This window comes from Erythrolamprus reginae, chromosome 2 (assembly GCF_031021105.1).
Source record: "Erythrolamprus reginae isolate rEryReg1 chromosome 2, rEryReg1.hap1, whole genome shotgun sequence".
Taxonomy (NCBI): domain Eukaryota; kingdom Metazoa; phylum Chordata; class Lepidosauria; order Squamata; family Dipsadidae; genus Erythrolamprus; species Erythrolamprus reginae.
The window spans coordinates 313753607-313774698 of record NC_091951.1 but is presented as its reverse complement, the minus strand read 5'-3'; the positions used below and the strand labels follow the sequence as shown (position 1 = coordinate 313774698).

At 38.4% G+C, this 21092-nt stretch overlaps 2 protein-coding genes across 4 annotated transcripts in view; one reads left to right on the top strand and one right to left on the bottom strand.

The window, feature by feature from the left end:
- ANKRA2 (ankyrin repeat family A member 2) overlaps positions 1-10004 on the top strand; it is a 20775-nt gene extending 10771 nt beyond the window's left edge. For both annotated transcript variants that reach the window (XM_070743146.1, XM_070743147.1), the window contains exons 4-9: positions 1502-1567; positions 2436-2533; positions 4885-5010; positions 6334-6400; positions 7413-7493; positions 8342-10004. In XM_070743146.1, coding sequence (XP_070599247.1) covers positions 1502-1567; positions 2436-2533; positions 4885-5010; positions 6334-6400; positions 7413-7493; positions 8342-8397 — 494 coding nt within the window. In that variant the 3' untranslated portion in view covers positions 8398-10004. The remainder of the gene's footprint in view (positions 1-1501; positions 1568-2435; positions 2534-4884; positions 5011-6333; positions 6401-7412; positions 7494-8341) is intronic.
- Positions 8715-21092, bottom strand: BTF3 (basic transcription factor 3). 2 transcript variants are annotated; one of them, XM_070743148.1, is made up of 6 exons: positions 20714-21092; positions 20203-20271; positions 15252-15365; positions 14915-15116; positions 13021-13077; positions 8715-12023 (listed from the first exon to the last, which is right to left on the bottom strand). In XM_070743148.1, the coding sequence occupies exons 2-6, from the start codon at positions 20269-20271 to the stop codon at positions 11977-11979; spliced, it is 489 nt and encodes a 162-aa protein (XP_070599249.1). In that variant the 5' UTR covers positions 20714-21092; the 3' UTR covers positions 8715-11976. The 2 variants fall into 2 exon arrangements, with proteins under 2 accessions (XP_070599249.1, XP_070599250.1); XM_070743149.1 differs by lacking the exon at positions 20714-21092 and adding an exon at positions 20441-20501.

Below are 21092 nucleotides of genomic sequence, written 5' to 3'. Positions count from 1 at the left end.
TTAATGCAAAGGGTGGGTTTTAAAAGTCCAAATACTTGTTAAATACATAAAAAAATATCTTTTCTCTACTTTACGGAAATTCATTTTTCACGGGTGGTCTTGGAACGCATCCCCCATGAAAAACGAGGGATCACTGTAAATGCTTGATCTGCAGAGGCCCAATGGTATTGTATCTTCTTTTAAGTAGCAGAGAATAATGTATACTTCAAGAAAGCCACATCAATTTTAACAGCATCTGTACAAGTATAGTCTGAAATGTAACAGTGTCCTGCTTAGTATTAAGATAAGGCAGCCGAGTTAAACCCTGACTTAGTTATATTCAGAATAGATCTATATAAATAATTAGGAGGAATTAGTGTGATTACATTTAAGAAACCTTTCTGGCATTAATATACTACCATAAAGTACATTTCTCCAATTTGTTGCTATTTCTATGGTCAGGCATACATGCACAGAAATACACAGCAAACAGTGTACATCATCTGTGCTATGTAGTTGGATAATAAAATATTTGCAAGTAAACCACCGAACTGAGAGCATAAGAATTCCACACATGCTTTACTCAGGAAAGTTGTATTGTAAGGCTTGTGCAGCCATTTTGCTTTACAGCAATGAAAGATACAGCCATATTGCTTTATAACTGAAAGATTATTAATTCAATTCAATTCAATTTATTAGATTTGTATGCCGTCCCTCTCCGAAAACTCGGGGCGGCTCACAAAATAAGTATAAAACAAAGCAGGTAGAACAAATCTAATATATTAAAAAAGTACAACTAAAAACCCTATATAACACTCAGTCAGACAATTCAATCCAATCACACCACACATCACATTTATTGGTCAGAGGAGCAAGGTCTAATTGCCCCAAGCCTGGCGACATAGATTAAGACTATTGCGGAAGGCGAGGAGGGTGGGAGCAGTACGAATCTCTGGGTGGAGCTGGTTCCAGAGGGTCGGGGCCCCTACAGAGAAGGCTCTTCCCCTAGGCCCCGTCATAACGACATTGGTTGATGGGACCTGGAGAAGACCAACTCTGTGGGACCTAATCGGCTGCAGGGATTTATGAGGCAGAAGGCGGTCCCGTAAGTAGTCTGGTCCAATGCCATGTAGGGCTTTATAGGTCATTATCAACACTTTGAATTGTGTCCGGAAACCAATCGGCAACCAGTGCAGTCATTAAAGTGAATTAATCTTTAATTTATATTAATTTAATTAATATCAAAGGGACACTCTCGCTTCTTTAATACATGTGCTTCTACCAGTATCTCACCCCTGTGACTAGCTTCATATACCATATTACTGTGAGGATTGGTGGGGTTTGGTTATAGTTCAGTGTGTGAACCTAAGTGAAATAGTATAATAAATGTAATTAAAAACAAACCATATCTTAGTACAATTTGTAGTATAAGCCTAATTTATGTGGCTGTGGATTCCTGATTATCCACCAAATTTGGTTATTTACTGAACTGTTATATGGTTTTCTGTTGTTGCCTTTGCAGCTCTGTCTGTTCATCAGCTGGCAGCTCAGGGAGAAATGTTGTATTTAGCTACACGTATAGAGCAAGGTAAGAATTGATTTCTAGATTTTTGTCAGTTTTTTAGCAGAGATAATATGGTATTAGCGGTGTTCTGTACGGGGCTCTTTTTTTAAAAAAAAAAGTTTCCTTCCTTGCATCCATTTTTTTTCTACAGTTGCTTTGAAAAATCATTTGAGTTCAATTAATAATGTCAAACCATTTTATATCAGCGTTGCTTCAAATACTGAAAGATTTAAAAGCGGTAGATAGTCTTAACATTATGGGGCCTCTACATTTTTTTCTTCTTGGGAAAATGCATTTATTAGCAAACCTTTTATAATACTATGAAATTATTATACAAGGTATCCTGTAATCTTGGTGAACCATATGACATGAACAAGGGAACACGCTGTTTAATAAGAGTTTTGCTTGTATTGTACAAGCTGTTTATGACATTTGGTTCTTACAAAATTTCCTATAACATTGCTTAAATTGTAGTGTTGTCACAGATAAATTTGTTTCTTACTTCTGAGATCAATCTCTACACCTTTTTGATGACTATTTAATGAGTTTAAACAATAACGATTTGGAATGTTTATATTTTCAATTTCACCAAGAAATCCGTAGGATTTTTTGTGTTATAGAACTGCTGTAGGAATACATAAGAATATTTTTTTATCTGATTAAAGCATAAGTTATTTAGACTAAAAAGAAAGAAAAACAGAAAAAGATGTTTTAACATGTCAGACTGACTATGTAGCTCAGACATGGCTGAACCTTGAGCCAAATGTAGATGCAGAACGTATTTTGCAGCCTCCAAAGTGCTATGAATGGGATGCAGGTTTTGGCAGCAGCTTGGGTAATTTGGGGGCAGAATAAGTGAAAAGCCAACTCATTTGCATGTTTTGTTGAACAGAAAATGTTATCAATCATATGGATGAAGAAGGCTTTACTCCTCTAATGTGGGCTGCAGCTCACGGGCAAATCGCAGTAGTAGAATTTCTACTCCAAAATGTAAGTGAAATTGTATTGTACTTTATATATGCCTAGTGATGCTACACACAGATGTTTCTTTCCATCTGAACATAAATTGTTAAAGAAGTATCAGTACTAGTAGAAAATACAAAAAACTGAGAAATGAATATGCAAATGTGGTGAATGCAGCCTTCAGATTCACAAGCCACATCGCTGTGAGTAAAAATGGCTTCCTTGTCTAGTACAGAACAAAATTCCCTAACTTTTCCTGTTGAGTATAGTAAATGGGGTTTTTTTCTGAAGGCAGAAAAAAAGTTTAAAGAGATAGGCTGGGTGTAAAATTGCATGTCTATCTTCCTCAGCAGCCTACGATCCATATTTGGATCTTCAAACATCTGGAGAAGTGCAGGAAATTGAACAAAAGGACCATTTGGATTTTATAAACAGATTTTTTTTCCTTTATAATTTTTTGGTGGTCTGTAATATTTTGAACCTTCTCCTTGCCTGTAATATTTTTGGGCAGAGGATTTTTTAATTTGTAGGAACCTTGTTACCTGTCTAGGATGGTATATTTTCTTTTGAATTTCATTCATTCATTCATTCATTCATTTATCAAAAACATGTACAAGATGGTAGGTATTGGTATAATCATAAACATAAGCAAAGTAGGTACAGGTAAATTTGGACAATAGGACAGTAAGTGAGGGACGGTAGGCACAAAGATACGCGTATGCACGCCTCTTACAGGCCTCTTAGGAATGGGGTGAGGTTGACTGTAGACAGTCTAAGGTTAAAGGTTTGGGGAAGAAACCACAAAGTTAGGCAGTGCATTCCAGGCATTGATCACTCAATTGCTAAAGTTGTATTTTCTGCAATCAAGTTTGGACTGGTTTACTGTATATTGAGTTTGAATCCATTGTCCTCTCATGTCTTATTGCAGTTGAGGGTGAAGTATTCATTGATAGGTAGGACATTGTGATAGATGTATATTTGCAAGCTGCTTGTAAACATGACCCAAGCTGCTGTTGCCACAATAAGATGGTGGCAGCAGAAACTATCAAGCTGCTGCCCCGAAACAGATGGTGGCTTAAAGACTCAGAGCACATCTGGGAAACAAGGTTTAGGACCATCAGGCTTTTGTGGGCATGGGACTCTTTAAGGCAAGTAGGTAACATCAGTAGAGCTTAAAGTGTTTTGATCTGCAGTTATAAGTGGTGCTACGTTAGTCACTTATTAAGTACTGTGTGTTTCCATTTATAGATATAATTTCATGTCCAGTTTGTTATTTGCCCATTTCTCTATTTTGGTATGTCTTATCTCTAATACTTTCATTGGAACAAACAAAACCTTTTCCCCAAAATCATATTAAATGATAGATTCATCAGTATTTAAACTATTGTTTTGTGTTCCTGTTTTAAAAGAGGGATAGTAGGAAATATAATGAGTGAAGGTATGTGATTATTCTTTAGGAGTGTAAAGGTTATTATAAAGAAAAACTGTCTGAAGGGCCAGATTTTAGAAGCAATTATTTTAAACTGTAAATTGCTTAAGACCCACCTGTATCGCCAGGCATGGGGGAATTGAGATATCTCCCCCAGGCTTATATAGTTTTATGTATGGTGTTGTGGTTGGCTCTGGCCCAGCTCCTGCCCCAAGGAATGTGGAGGTGGATGCAGGGGAAACATCAACATGTCATAGGCCTGTTTTATTGCTGACAGAGTCAGGTAGTGCAGTTTCCTCGGACGAAGAAGAAGGTGGGTGTGTTTCACTTCGTGGAAGAAAGAGGGCTGTGACGTTCCTTCACAGCTGCTAGCTAAGTACTTAAGGACTGATTAAGGGGATTGTACAGACTACCAGGTTGTTTTGGGACAAGTGCTCTTTGCAATACAAAAAGGGTGCTTTGTTTCTTTTGAATTTTTGTGATAACATTGTTTTTGAACTTTCAAGTGTGTGTGTGTGTGTCTGAAATTTGTACCCTTGAATGTTCGGGAGACTCATACCATAGAGCCCGGCAGAACAGTATGGTATGCTTGTGTTGTATGGTTTTAATGACGGGTATTTTAGATATTTTTAAAATATTACATTTGTTACATTGTTATATTGTTACTATTGTTGTTGTGAGCCGCCCCGAGTCTGCAGAGAGGGGCGGCATACAAATCTAATAAATTATTATTAATTATTATTATTATTATAAAAAGAAAGAGCGGCTCATTCAAGTAAATTATTCCTTGGCTGTTTGGAGATGTTGTACGCATTTTAAAGAAGCAAATGGCTATATGTTATACAGTAATAGGGGTTTGACCCTTGGACTTAAGAGTCCATTTGATTGATCTAAGGATTTTACACATGAAGGATCTTGCTAATGAAACCAATGCTGTTTTTCCTGATAGGGTGCAGACCCTCAAATCTTGGGAAAAGGCCGAGAGAGTGCACTGTCATTAGCATGTAGCAAAGGATATACAGACATTGTCAAGATGCTACTAGATTGTGGAGTTGACGTGAATGAATATGACTGGGTAAGTTTGCCAGAGGACAGGCAGGTGGCATAATACGTAACACTACACTTATTTGACTGTCTATCTATCTATCACATTTTAAAACTGCCTATGTCCCTCACAGAGGGTGAACGTCCTTATTATTTTATTTTATTTGTTTCTGTTCTTTTGTTTCTGAGTGTATAACCCAGGGTTTTGGCTCTTCATGCCAATCAAAATGGCAGTTATGTTAGTTGGGTTGCCATCAAGTTAAGCTTGTTGACAAAGGTCTACCATTTTAACGTAATGGTGGGTTTCTTCTACAACATTCCCAGACGCCAACACCAACCAAAAAGAGTATCCAGACACACTGGTAAAAAGCAAAGGCAGTTTATATAATTCAAAGCAAACACAGGTAACAAAAACTGTTCTTACAGACAGGAACATGATGAAGCTTCACAGAGGTTTCACGAAGGCCAGGCAATAAAACAGGATTCTTGCTGGCAAAAACAACGCTGGAGATAATAAAACCCATGCCTCCCCCAAGTCTTCCAGACTTCTAGGCCACAAGCCAAGATCAGAGACGCCGAGAATCGAAGCAAGGTCACAGGACTCCCAATTGATAACTCTCCACAAGACTGTAAGGGCGGGCCTGCCTTTTCAACCCTGCTGAGGAGAACCACACCCAAACACAGCTGTTGCCAATTCAGGGATGGAAATACCTTTCTAATTGGCCCCGTCTTTGAGCTGCTCGTCGCTGCCTCATGTCTATTATAGCCTGTGCGTCTTCATCCAATGAATCCAGGCTACTAGCTGGGGAGAGCCCCCCCCCCCCCCCCGGGGGTCTCAGGCTGCTCTCCCTCCTCCTCTTCCTGACGTTCCTCTCCCCCGTCTGCCTGGTCCTCCCCCTCCTGTTTACTGTCCTCCTCTGGGCATGGATCCGGCAGAGATCCAGCCGGTCCCTGAGGAGCCTCAGGCTGAATCACAACTTAAATGGCAACTCTTTGACTTGTTTTAATACCCAAGCACTTTCTTCTTCTTATTGTCCCAGAATCTGAGGGCAACCTGTGGTTTGTAGTTCCTTCCCACATTCCATATGGTCATGACACCCAAATGCTTCCTGGTCATCAGGCTGAGTTGCAGCCAAGCCATAGGAAAACCACCCAATTAGTGTGTACAAGCCAAAATCTAGTTCACAAAAAAAAATCCACCTTTCTATTGCTTTATAGATGTGATTTGATAAGGAAAAGATACATTGGGACCATATAATATTTTGCTGATAAATATATTATAATGTTGGGAGGGAAAGGTTTTATCATTGAGCTGTGCAAAGGAAATTTTACATTTTATTTCATTTTTCCTCAGAATGGCGGCACTCCCTTGCTCTATGCTGTCCATGGGAATCATGTGAAATGTGTCAAAATACTCTTAGGTAATTATTATTAATACAAATTAAACTTATATAGTGCCCTAACCATGTATGTGGTAGTGAACTCAGAGAGAGACTGTTGAGTATTTTGCTAAATAAATGAAACTGTTAGTGTATACACTGGAACGGCCTAAGGACATTGTGAAGTAAGAAAGTTTGTTTTTTAGTTTGTTTATATTTCTATGCCCGCCCAACTCCCTAGGACAATGATGGGGGCCACAGGTGGCACACAGAGCCATATCTGCTGGCACCTGAGCTGGTGCCCTAGCTCAGCTCCAACATGCATGTGTGTGCTGGCCAACTGATTTTTGGCTCAGAGGCTCTGGGAGGGTGTTTTTGGCTTCCAGAGAGCCTCTGGGGGGATGGAGGAAGTTGTTTTTACACTCCCCCCCCCCAGCTCCAGGGAAGCCTTTGGAGCCTGGGGAGGGCAAAACACAAGCCTACTGGGCCCACCAGAAGTTGGGTAACATGCCATTTCTGGCCACCAGAGGGTCCCTGGGGGGGCGGGAAAGCAGTTTTTGCCCTCTCTGGGCATTGAATTATGGGTGTGGGCCCATGATCCTTTTGCACCCGGATTAAAAAAGGTTCGCCATCATCCGAGTCTTCGGAGAGGGACAGCATATAAATCTAATAAATTATTATTATTATTATTATTATTATTATTATTATTATTATTATTATTATTATTATCATCATCATCATCATCATCACTGTCCTAGGAACTCCCTAGGAACCAAACCAGAACATGAATCAATATAAAACATTTCAATTTAAAATAATTCAGCCATCCATACATTCATAGGCTGACCTCGCTAGTCTTCCGTCCAAGGTCAATGGTCCTAGGCCTGTTGGAAAAGCCATGCCTTTACAGCTTTCTAGAAGACCAATAAGGTGGGAACTAAGTTTGGGAACTTGTGGATTAAACATTTATGTACATATTCCTAAATGTTGTTCCAAGTCCTTGGAGAGGGGCGGCATACAAATCTAATAAATAAATAAATTTCTTTTTTAAAAGAACATGGTGCTGATCCAACTGTAGAAACTGATTCTGGATATAATTCTATGGATCTCGCTGTAGCCTTGGGCCATCGTGGTGGTGAGTATTCAAGCATGTTTTTAACACGCTATCACTGTCCTTTTTACTATCAGTTGATTAGTTTGACCACTTAATAGGTTTTGGTATGCATACCGGTATATGAATGGGCATTTTAGACCCACGGCCTGTTAAATCAGAAATCATCTCAAGTGTTTCTGGTTGCTTTTTTAAAGAACACCATTCTATACCTAGATAAGCAAAGATAAATGTATTATCAAGTCCCTTTTAATGTCAAGATAAAAATATTTTTGTGGTTCCTAACATGCTATAAATTGCTGTTTGTTAAAATTCTCTCTCTGTGTGTTGTGTATACAATGACAATGTACATATATATAATCTACAGTGAGAACTAAGCTTTTTACTAATGCTTGGTTGTAGTACAGAATGTTCAAGAGATAACACAACAGAACTTGCTTTAGTAATCTAAAAACCATCAGACATAAGGCACACAGAGGTATTTGCAATGACACACTATACATATGTATACAGGACGGTAGCTATGCTATTATCAGTGTCAAGGCATGAGAACAGCCCTTACTCCTAACAATGCACTCAAACAGCAAACCTTATTTTTTCCCTATTGAAGGGAAGAAAATCCACACACACACACACCCCCAAACATCGCTCATAGCCACTCACAATTACAGGTAAGTGTATTGCTGGGTATAACTTGCTTCTTTTTCTTCACAAGTGTAGTCAATTGTGCAATGGAAACTGATTGCTGTGTGTGTGCCTAATGCATATATCAACTATTCAAAGATCACTCTAGTCTGCCTATCTTTCAATGCTTTTAGAAGAGTTCCCAATTTAAAGAATTAATACTAACCATCTTTTCTTCTCTATTTCAGTCCAACAGGTTATTGAGACTCATTTATTAACACTCCTTCAAAATATCAAGGAATAATATTATAGCTTTGGAATAAGAGAAGAAATAAGAGTTCATTTCAATATTGATCAGTATGAAAGCCTTTTTAAATTGGTAACAGTCCATTCTTCATTCTTACTACATACCAAATGTTCTTGAAATGGTAGGCTAGTAGCATGCATACTTAGCAGTTGATTTATAAGTAGAAGAGACTGCCTTTTGACCCAGCAAACTTTTGCTGTACCACAATGCTGGTTTATTGTTCTAATATTTCATAGTAGGGTCTATGACATTAGAATTTGTTTCAAAGTTTAGATACAAGAATGGGTAATAACACAGCACTCAAAAACTGAATGTTTTTTAAAAAAATATGGGCTTTATTCAAGCTAGGTTTTGAACCATGTTCATTTCAGTGATATGTTTAAAATTCAAATTCATTTCTATATCATGTAATGCTCTTGAAAAAGAAATTTAAAAAGGCGATGACAATAGACATTATATCCCATGCTGATGTGATTTATTTATACATTTCAAATTGATAGCTAGGTAGTTTTTTCAGGCTATATTAATCCAATACTTTGATTCAGTTGGTGCCAATAAGGAGTTATGATATGTAGTTCTTGTGTCTATTTATTTTCATGTATTGACATGAAATCAGTACTTTGCCGTGTTTAGAAAAGGATTTTTTAATGTTTACAACTAAGTTCTAAAATCTTAGAACAATAATTTTATGCAACTGGCTGGTTTTATGTCAATGTCACTATTGAAATATACAGGTTTAACATGATTTTCTACTATACATTTAAGTATTTGAATTGGATATACAGTATACACAAAAATATAGCTGGCTGAAGCTATAACCTGGAATGACTGAAAAAATAGTTAACATTAGCAACTATTACAATTAAAATATTGGTGTTTTTAAGAGCCACCTAAAATAAATGTATCTTATAGTAGTGTTTGTTCAGAGCCTTCTGTTTTATATACCACTAAGTGAAATTACTCTGGATTGTAACAAATTCGCAACCCATGCATTGATATATTTCCTGAAAATGATCTTTATTGCATGTTATATGGGATTCTCACATAAACACAAAAAGCATGAGGTAAACATGTTTCATTGAAAATGCAGACATATGCCTCTAAACTGCTGTGAGAAAATTGTGCAATATTTAATATATGGTAGATTGGCCTGCTATGAGAATCTTACTAGCCAAAGAAGACCCTTTATCTTCTGCTACTTATTTTTTAGGTGGCTGAAAACATGTTTACCTTTGAATGTGTATTTAATGTTATTATATTCTCAATCCTTCTGAGATAAAATGCTGTTTTGATTCTATAGAATTAAGTATTTACATTTTTTAATTGTTTTCAGAGTGTTGTTTTATATAAAATACAAATTGTGTTTTTGAGCTGTTGTCTATCATGATCTTTTCAAATCTGTTTCCATATTGTATTTTTTTGAAATAGCTTTTCCTCAGTATTTATAACTAGGAACAAGCTACATGTTGCTGTTAATCCATTCTTCCGATTCACCATTAAATAGTATAGTTATCAATTTTTTCCTGTAGTTCACTGAAATTGTAAAAGATGTTGGCCATTTGCACAGTATTCATTACTATAAATAAAAATACATAAGTCATGTTGATAATTTGTCTTCTGCAATAGCATATTGAAGACTGCAGTTCTGGTCCTGGGAATTTTATTGACAGCAGCTACATTGCATCAACACAATTATAGCTATTTGGTAAAATAGAAGCAATTCCTGCCACTACCCATTAATAGCTATTTGTAGTACTTGGGTAAATGGCACTATTGGATACTTTCTTTCTGTATAACTTTCTCAGACTGCAATCTTAAGGACTTACCTACGGTAGTCAATTTTTAAGGAGCATATTCTTGTTAAAAATGGGGGGATGACGTTAATTACATTTTTTTCATTATAATTAGGCAAAGACAAGGATTTGCCATTCATTTCTTCATTAGTGGCAATATGAAACTGATTTGCCATGACCTTCCGGGAGATTGTTTCAATTTTTCCATGCAGCTTAAAAGTTCTGAGTTTTCCTGGTGGTCTTTCATCCAAATAATAGCTAAGGTAGATTATTTAGCCATGTGCTAGATTAATTACTATCTCTAAAAAGAATACTAGGAAAGAAAGGCTTCTTTATGTGTCATTTTAGGGCATAGCACAGATGTCAAATTACTCATCTTGCCTGTACCTATCTTTTCTTAAACAGGTAACTTATCACAAAAACCCTTCTCTCTGGTGTAAGAGCTGAAATACAGATTTCTACAACAAACTTTTGTCCAAGCATTAGTGCAGCTGATAAATTAGTTATTTTATCTAAAAATCAAGATTCATTCAACTAAGAGAAAACATTCCCTACCATGAAGTATCACTTGTGAACATTACTGTCTTTATTTTATTTATATATTTATTAGATTTCTATGCCACCCTATTCCTCGGACTCAGGGCGGCTTGTTGTCTTCTGCACTTATAAGTTATTCCTGTGAGATACCAATGTCTAAATAATTGTTTCAAATTCAATATTCTTTGCATTTAGACAGAATGAACACAATTCTGCTGCTAATGATCCAGTTATTTAAAGCAATGTATAGTCATTTGATGCTAAACTGCTGCCTTAAAAGTAAAAGCAAAGAAACCTGCATATCTTCTGATGGTAGTTGAATCAATATGTAATGATTTTGAACAATTCTTTATATTAACATCCACATGAAAAGGAGAATGGCAACAATTGCTGTAAAGAACAAACTACTTTAAAAAAAAATTACCCTATCACTAAAAACTCAGCAATTCAAAGATTTGATTATTTGAAAGTCTATTGTAGATGCCTTTAGGCTCACCTGAAGCCGTTATCTTATTCTTCTGCATTGTCCAAACTTTACAGATGCATTAGTAGAGATCTTACATACATATTCATTTTAAACAAATAACTTGAAGGAATTTTTTTACATTAAATAGCATCCTTTTAAGTTCGCCTTCTCCTTTAGGCTCCTCAACATCAGATTCCTTCTCCTATAATTCCCAGCTAATATAGATGCCCTACTGTTATGAACTTGGAGCGTTGAAGTCCAGCATATCAAGAGAAGACTTAATGAAGGTTATGTTAAACCATGAAACCTTTAACTAAAAGGTTAGTGCCAGTCTATTTATAACTTACTAATTTAACCTGTCTTTTATTCAGATAAAAGCTGAACCACCATCAATAATCTAGTTGTGAACCATTTTAATATGTTGGCATGAATCATTATAATAGGTAATGTTAGTTATTAGCAAAACACAATATAAAGCCAAGAACCTTCATTTCCCACCACTATCGCAAGTAATTATTTTAATTATATACAAAAATACTAATAAAGTATTTTGACTATAAATTTAGTCTTTATTAGCTTTTGGACTTAGTACTTTTCCATTTTGTGTACTTCCAGCCCATTTGCACTGTGCATTAACAATAACTGAAGAGAGCTGCATTGAACCCAGTTTCCAAATATTACAGATCTTAAGACTAAGATCAGTACAAAATATTAGAAATAGAAGTCACAATAGAAAATAGCAGCTCCACATAATTTTCAAGTTTTACTGAACGTGACAATTCAATTTGCTTCATTTTTTGAAGCCTCATCAAAGTTCTCCACGAGATCTGTGAAGAAAAAAAATGGAATGAGTTATTTCACTGCTTATGCATCTAAAGCATTTTAGAATTGTATATTTGTCAGAGGGCATCAAGTATTAAAATTTCCTGCATAACTATACAACTATCTCTACCTCATATACTTAAGCAACTGAACTGAGAGAAGCAATGCATTGTAATGAAATCATTTTTGATCAATCGCAACCCTTCGGTTGCGTCCATTTATTCAGTGACCATTCAAAGTTGTAACAGCACTGAACAAGGGGCCTGTCTTTGAGTTTCAACTGTTGGAATGTCCCAGGGATGGGCTACTGCCCAGATTTGGGGGGGGGGGGGGCAGTGGGGTAGCGAAAATGGAGCTCCACCCCAAAGCACCCTATTTGCACTGAAAGACGTTGAAAAAAAATGCAGGGCATCCTGCATAAGCCATGCCCACAGTGTAGTAGTAAAAATTTTGGTAGTCCTTCAGTGGTCAATGTCCCCACAGTCATGCAACTGCAAAGAAGCATTCAGTGACTGTCCACAATTGTGCCACAGAATTCCATGATCATACGGTTGCCATCTGACACCTTTGTCAGCTTCCAGCAAACAAATATAATTGTGTGGCCGTCTACTGTACTTATAAGGTATTCCAATGTCTAAATAACTGTTTCAAATTCAGTATTTGGACCTCACAGGAAGTCACAAAAGTAACCATGTGTTGCCCTTGCTTGACAACCCATGGCAATACATATAACAGCAACCAGGAATGCCTGGACTGTTGTGCCTTAATATCACAGCCAGGTGATTTTGCATTTTACAACTTTGGCAATGGAAATTCCAGTCTCAACTTCTGTTGTAAGATGAGGGATACCTGTATACACCAAAGATCTAATTCATATTCTACTCTTCCAAACATAACAAAAATTGGGCCAAAATACTTCCTGATAAAGTGGTAGAAATATTCAAAATATTCAAATCTTTTCAAATCCTGTCCTGAAAAATAAATTAAGCCAAAAATTCTTACCTGGAACTTCATCATCATCATCTTCTCCAGTAGCTAGAGGTGCTTTTCCATCCACAGCTGAAATCACATATTAAAACATGAAGCATCTCTTATCTAGTATTTTAACCGTCCATCATAATGTCTCTTATTCATTTGCTTTGGAATGAGCTCCACAGAATTCAATGGCACTTCCAAAGAGGCATATAAGAATTTTCAAATGTAATACTGTATATTTAATACAGGAAAAGGCCATCAAATTATGTCTAGAATTAGAATTAGAAGTCAGATCTCACAGATAGTGTGCTTTTAGGTAAGAATGAGTCCAAAATTGCATAAAATAAGGAAGGATCAGTCCAGCATTCTTTAAACTAGAAAAAATATTCATGCTGCTCCCAAGGTAAAAACATAAGGACTTCCAATTTCATGTACAGTGGTACCTCTATTTAAGAACTTAATTCGTTCCGTGACCAGGTTCTTAAGTAGAAACGTTCTTAAGTAGAAGCAATTTTTCCCATAGGAATCAATGTAAAAGCAAATAATGCGTGCAAACCCATTAGGAAAGAAATAAAAGCTTGGAATTTGGGTGGGAGGAGGAGGAGAGTCACTGCCAAAGGAAGGTGAGGTGAATTTAAAAAATGCAAAACTTTTAAGTCTTTTAAAAAAAGAGAGAGGGACTCTGAGGCGGCAAGGAAGAGCACGCGCCCCCCTCTGTTCGCAGCCAGAAAAGCCCAAGATGGCCAGGATTAAAGGGGGAATGGCAAAAAACTGGCCGGGCCTTCGTGCTGCTCTCAAATTTCCTGGGAAATTTTTCCGGGCTTGGGTTTTTAAGTAGAAAATGGTTCTTAAGTAGAGGCACAAAAAACTTGAACACCCGCTTCTTATCTAGAAAAGTTCTTAGTAGAGGTGTTCTTAAGTAGAGATACCACTGTAGTCTGAGGAGAGGGGCGGCATACAAATCTAAATAATAAATAAATAAATAAAATAATAAAACTTGAAATATTTTTCAACCAATTTCTATCTTGTTCTAATCTTGTAAATGTAGATCAGATATATTTATTCAACCATATTTTTTTTGTATGCAGAAAATCTGGCTATTCATACCAATTAGTCAAGAGAAGATGTTAAATTCCTCTTTTGTTCAGGTACCAAGAAAAAATGTACTTGAAGTTTTCTCAATTTATTAAAGTATTGTCAGTAGACCCACAGAGCTATCATCCCTCTTCCTGATTCCACTCTTTGGACTAGGACATGAAAGACATCTGAATTATCTAAAATTCCAGGTAATACTTTTTGCATGACACACTGAATAATTTTTTCTAATTACTAGGCCATTACAAAACAATTTTTGCCTATTTTCTATTACTAGCATGAAAATGCAGTTTACATTTGTGTGCAAAATATGAACCTCCTGATACTTATTTGTGCCCTCCTGCTTTGATTTACATCCAAAACATACACTATTTTTTTAGTGGAATATGAAAAGAATCCTATTGTCTACTAAGATTGATGCACTTATTTTATTTTTAAAAGCCCGGATTTTTATCAGTTCTTTTATGCTATCATAATCCCCGCAGCAGACTCTACATCTACTGTGAAGTCTTTGTGGCCCCATCCTGATCTATGCTCATTATACAAAAACTTCTTCTCAAGTCTTCTCTACTCAACTCAGCATCCAGAATATAGTTTTAAACACAGATCTGTCATTTATTTGCAAAAAAGAACTTCTGTTTATCATGTTGTCTTCAATTTGGGCATCAAGTAAAAATGATGAACACTATATTAAGTTCTAATTAAGAATGCATTCCCAAAACTCAAATTTAGCACCTTTTTCAGAAAGACTGCAAGTCTAGATAATTAAAATGCTTTAAAACTTTTCCAGAGTACTCATTCTTAATGATAGTGGATTGTTACTTACATTGTTTTGGTAGAGCTTCTGCCAGTCTCCTCAAGCTTGTCAGACTATCAGCGCCAAGCTGGTTTAAGATGCTAGGCAACATTTCAGTCAGCTGCTTGGTCTCAGCATGGCCTGTGATTGTAAAAGTGTTAGCAGCTAGTGAGGCTTGAACTTTAGGATTGTTGAAGTGAATTACAGTGCCTTGGTTGGTGAACATGTTGACCTATAAGAAAAATTATCTATTAATTGTACAATACATATTTTTATATGAATGTGCTCCATTTTCTACTAACTCAATTTTTTTAAAAGTAGCATTTTATCAAGTCTTTATAAGCACTGTGAAAGGAACAGCTGTTACCTCTTCGATCCCAGATATGTTATTTACTCCCAATTTCTTTAAGGAAAACTGAAGTTTCTTATCATCTGCTGTAGCTGTTCTGTGGACCACCTTCTTCTTTCTACGAGCAGTACCCTACAGAGAAAAAGTACAATTTTAAGTCTCTTCAAAATGTTGTCTTTTGAGCACATAAATGTCAGACAGCCTAATTCTGTCTCTGGATGCATTAAGCTCTATTCTATTTCTGCAAAAGCTAAGCAATTCCACTGATAAACAGGAATGAAGCAAGTTCAACAAAATTAGCTGAAAACAGACTTATGCATAATGTTAGTCAAATAAATATTCCAAATGCTGAAAATATATTTTTCACAGAATTAACAGGAACATTAGTACCTCAGATACATCTATCTAAAGATCTTAATAACTTCTGATAGAAGAAACAATAAGATGTGAAACATTGTTAAATGCTTTTGGCGATTTATACCCTATTTTCTTTAATCTAAGAAATTCAATTTTCATGGGCAAACAAACATGAGGACCTGGACTGTGGGGGCAATATGCTGGCTCTGTTAAAAAGTGCTATTGCTAACATGTTGTAAGCAACCCTGAGTCTAACGAGAAGTATGGCATTAAAAAAATCAAATAAATAAATAAATAAATAAATAAATAAATAAAAAGCATCTGAGAAGAAAATGAAAGCAGATATTGCTGCACCCATCCGTCTTTCATTATTAGCTGGTAACATATACAATATACAATAAAGCCACAAAAAAAAGTGCATTTCCACAAAACATCCTCCAAAGTCAAGAATTGTGAGCGAAATTCTTCCAGGAGGCCAAGCTGTTACAGAAATCATGGTAAGAGCCATAAGTAATGAAGACTAAAGGGAAGGGGGGAGGAAAAACAAAACCTACTAGATTGGAATTGTATTTTAAGTCAGTGGGTTTAAATGATTGCAGAATGATGAGCCAATGATTTGAGACAGTCCTTTTTTAAAATTTCACTTTTTTGTTTGTGCGGTTTTTGTATATGCAATGAAATTCTATTTAAGCAATTCTGAAGTGTTTCACAAATGATGTGTGCCAATTAATCAACCAGGATAACGTGACAAATATACAGTAGCAATCTCTCTTCTAATTTAATGAACTAATGCCCCATGAGGGATAGACTGGACTGAAAAATAATGATTGGAATGCTGTACAATAAGTTTCATGGCTAAGGTATGAATCCAATACCTTCAGTACTACAGTATACCATACTCTGAAAACATGAACAGTTTAATTAAATCATCTAAATTCACACGCTAAGACATCTTAGTCATTTTCAGTCTAAATATTATACTGCTTTATACTACTTAATAACCATTTAGTGTACATGATGAAAATTATATGTTCCAGCTGTAAACATGCTAGGACCTGAAATTCCAGACTCCACCCTTAATTAAAGCTAGGTTTCTTATGCAAACTGAATACTGTTCGCATCAGAAAGGTGCAATATACACCATTTTGTACAGATCTTTGAACAGAATTTAAACAGAATTATGCAAGAGGGCCATATAATTTATAGTTTTTCTTCCAAATAAGTGGCCACAGGACTATATTCCACAGCATTCTAGCAAATCAGTCTGATAGAAAAGTTAAGTCTTACTGAATTTGTTGAATCTTTAATTTAGGAACATGTAGCACAAAAAGATAAAGTCTCTGTTAAGTAAACGCAACTCCTGAAGTCCTCAAAAAATATCCAAATAGTTTTCTGGGTAACAATGTGATTCACTCCTGCCTTCTTCCAAGATCTTTCTAGACTTTTCAGCCTACAGCCTAGTACCGTGATGGCAAATCTGTGACACGCATGCCCAAAGTGGCACATGGAGCCAATGTTGCCTGGCATGCACGGTGTTGGCCATTTCTCTTCTGGGTTTCCAGTACATGCATGCGCACTGGCCAGCTAGTCTTCTGGCATGCGCGCGTGACAATCATGGCCTTTACTTCAGCCCCAAGCCTTTGGCGGGAGGGAGGGAAACAGCCTGCTGTTCCCATAGCTGCCATGGAAATGGCAGTGTGAGAACAGCTACCACCAAGCATGAGGGGATGAGGGTAGCAGGAACAGCAGACTGGAGTTTCCCTGCCTGGAGCATGAGGCTGGCAGCAGGGAGAGGAGCAGCAGACTGTTCGTGCTAGCAAAGTTTGGTGCAGGAGACTTTGCAGGCCAAAAATGGGCCAGGGGGGATGGGTGGGTATGTGTGGATGGCAAATCCATGGGGATGTGCGCACGCACAGCATGGGGCATATGTGCGAGGGGGCGTGGTGAGAATGTGGGCGCATATGCAGATGGGGACGCATTGCATTGTGGGTGCCAGCACACGCTATTGCACATGCACACCCACATTTTGGCACACAATCAGAAAAAAAGTTTGCCATCATTGACCTAATACCTCAGGGAAATTCCATTGGACTACTAACTATACCTAACTCTTCTTAATTTATCAGATTTCAGTATATATGTTAGTATAATCTTTATCAGGTTATTTTTACAAATTGCCAGAAATAAAAGCATATTAATCAGATACTAATAATCATGGTTGTTATTATCTTTTCAAACATGAAAACATCGCTGACCAACCATCCCTTTTCATTAGCCGCACTGCTATCAACTCAACTATTGACGCATGCAAAGTTTAAACACAATATGGTGAACGTAATGTTTTTCTTTGGAAGTGTTTCCAAATCAATTAACAAACCAATGAAGACATAAGTACATTACATTTGTTTTTAACTGTGCATAGCTTTTCTCCAGAACAGAAATGGCCTTAGTTCCTTTTCTGTTGCATTGCCCAATGAATTTAATGGCTATGCAAGCGAAGGGACAGCCTCCACAAACATGGTTCCTCATCTCAAAAATGGATCCTTATAACTACAGTTTTAGTAGCAATGATATGAAAATGGTGGACATTGTGTTATTTCTGGGATGTCTCACACACACACACCCCAACATTGTAGCCCAAGCCTACAACTCTTGCTACGGAGAGGAGCGGCATACAAATCTAATAAATAATTATTATTATTTCTGGTAGTCTTTCACTCAAGAATTAACCACATCTGTCATCACTCAGTGAGATCTGACTATGATTTTAGAAAACTATCCCTTCCAACACCCTTCTCAACCTACAATTTACTTGGTTCATGTACATGTATTTAACAATGTAATCCCATAAAAATCAGGCCCATCTAAGACACCTTCTGCGACTCATTCTCACAAAATGCTTTTTAAGACCTACGTAATACTAGTGCAGGGGTCTCCAACCTTGGCCACTTTAAGGTGGTAGTTGGAAGTCCACAAGTCTTAAAGTAGCCAAAGCTGGAGACCCCTACACTAGACTACCATAGGCAAGGTTCAACTCACAGGCTTGCTCCCTCCAAACCGAAATAACCCCATTGAATTCAATGAAATGTAGTCCCCAGCTATTTGAAACAAATATAAAGTAGGTTTTTAGTAGTTTTGCATTCTAACCTCTCTCTCTTCATCCCCCCTCTGCTTTTGAGCTGCTTCGTAATGACTGTTCCCTTTTTCCTCCTCTCCAATGTTCAATGACATGCGGTTCGCATTTGGGAACCTATCTGCTTCTGGGTCCCTTTGTGTCTCTTCTTTGCCCTTTCTAAGCCTCTCCTGACCGAGTGGTATTGGTGAAAATGGGTGACACAATTTCTCCCACTTTGAGGCAAGAAAGGTGTACTGTAGAACGAAGCAACACCCTCCCTAGGACAGAGAGGCCTTTAAACTTGGCCACTTTAAAGACCTATGGACTTCAATTCCCAGATTTCTCCGGGAAGAGAAGTCCACAAGTCTTAAAGTGGCCAAGGTTGGAGACCCCCGCACTGGACTACAGTAGGCGAGGTTCAACTCCCAGGCTTGCCCCCACCAAACTGTAATAACCCCATTGAATTCAATGAAATGTAGTCCCCAGCTATACGAAACAACTATAATGTAGATTTTTATTAGTTTTTCATTCTAACCTCTCTCTCTCCCTCCCCCACCCTCTGCTTTTGAGCTACTTAATTATTGTTCCCTTTTCCCTCCTCTCCAAGTTCAAAAATGTAGGGTTCGCATTTGGGAACCTATCTGCTTCTGGGTCCCTTTGTGTCTCTTCTTTGCCCTTTCCAAGCCTCCCCTGACTGACTGGCATTGGTGAAAAAGGGTGATACAATTTCTCCCCCTTTGAGGCAGGAAAGGTGTACTGTAGAAAAAAGCAACACCCTCCCTAAGACAGAGAGGCCTTTAAACTTGGCCACTTTAAAGACTTATGGACTTCAACTCCCAGAATTCTTCAGGCAGCAAAGCTGGCTGAGGAACTTTGGGAAGAGAAGTCCACAAGTCTTAAAGGGGCCAAGATTGGAGACCCCAGCACTGGACTACAATAGGCGAGGTTCAATTCGCAGGCTTGCCCCCACCAAACCCTAATAACCCCATTGAATTCAATGAAATATAGTCCCTGGGTATATGAAACAACTATAAAGTAGTTTTTCATTCTAACCTTTCTCTCTCCCCCTCCCTTCGCTTTTAAGCTGCTTTGTAATGATTGTTCCCTTTTTCCTCCTCTCCAACCTTCAAAGCGGCCAAGGTTGGAGACCCCCGCATTGGACTACCTTAGGTGAGGTTCAACTCACGGGCTTGCTTGCTTGTTTGTTTATAGACAGACAGATAGATACAGGAGGGAGGGAGGGAAGTAAGTAAGTAGGTAGACAGACAGACAGACGCCGCTCCTCTCCAAGGACTCGGTTATAAAGCCAAAGCCTTGAACAAACAATGAATATTTTTTTTAAAAAAAAAGATTTTAAACCAGGACTGAGAGGCCTCTTTGTGGGCCAAACCACCCTACCCCCCCCCCCAACATGCCTATTTGTTAAGATAGAAATTCCGTGCGAGGGTCTAAAGAGGGGCGAGGGACGAAAGGAAAGCAGCAGCAGCCCGTCCTTACCTTCCCACCGATGCGCACTTGGGCCTGGAGCTTGGCTAATTTTTCTTGATTCATGATCGTCTCTTTCATCTAAGGCCCAAAAAAAAGAAAAAGAAAAAAACGAGGCAAAAGGGAGGGTTAGACGGATAGAGCCCGCACCGCTTCGGGGCGGGCGGTATTAATAGAGAGCCGCCACCCCTCCTCTTCCTCCACCTCCTCCCAATCTCCCCCACCGGCCCCTTGCTCGGGCTCAGCCTACGAGCGACCGCCGCTTCGTTATGCCAGGAGACGACGTCCGCTTCCCAAGGCTGCGGAGCGACCGAAAAGCAGGCGGCCACTTCCGGAGGCTGCACCGGGATTCATTCCGCGCTCCAAAAAAAAAAAAAAAGGCCTCGGGCGCCTTCCCGACTCGAAAGAGGGCCGCCAACGTCTCTTTCAACTGTCACCGGCGACAGTTTTTGTTTGTCGTCTCCCTCCCGCTTTTTTTCCTCAAGAGAAGAACGGGGTGAGGGGAGGGGGAGGCTCGCCGTACCTTTGCGGGACGAACCGGGGGGGATCCCGTCAGGAAAAGCCGCAGGAGGGGAGCGCCGAGTCCGAAAGCCGCACGAGGAGGGAGCCAAGATGGCCGCCGGAAAGGATAACAAAACAGGCGGCGGCGAGGACGCTGAGACAACCGGGTCTTTGCGCATGCGTACTCAGTCGATTTATAACCCTAGTGCTTTTTTTTTTCACCGTCGGATACTGCGGGAGTTGGGAGACCGCAGCCCGGGCTTCTCCCCCGTTACGTTTCCGCCGGTGGGCTGGGAATGATAGGGTGCTTTGCAGAGGGAACGATAATTCCAGCTGCTGAGCCTGTTTGAGTGGCTCTCGTTTTGATACGAGGTAAAAAGCGTCGTGCAGAGTTAAGAGCC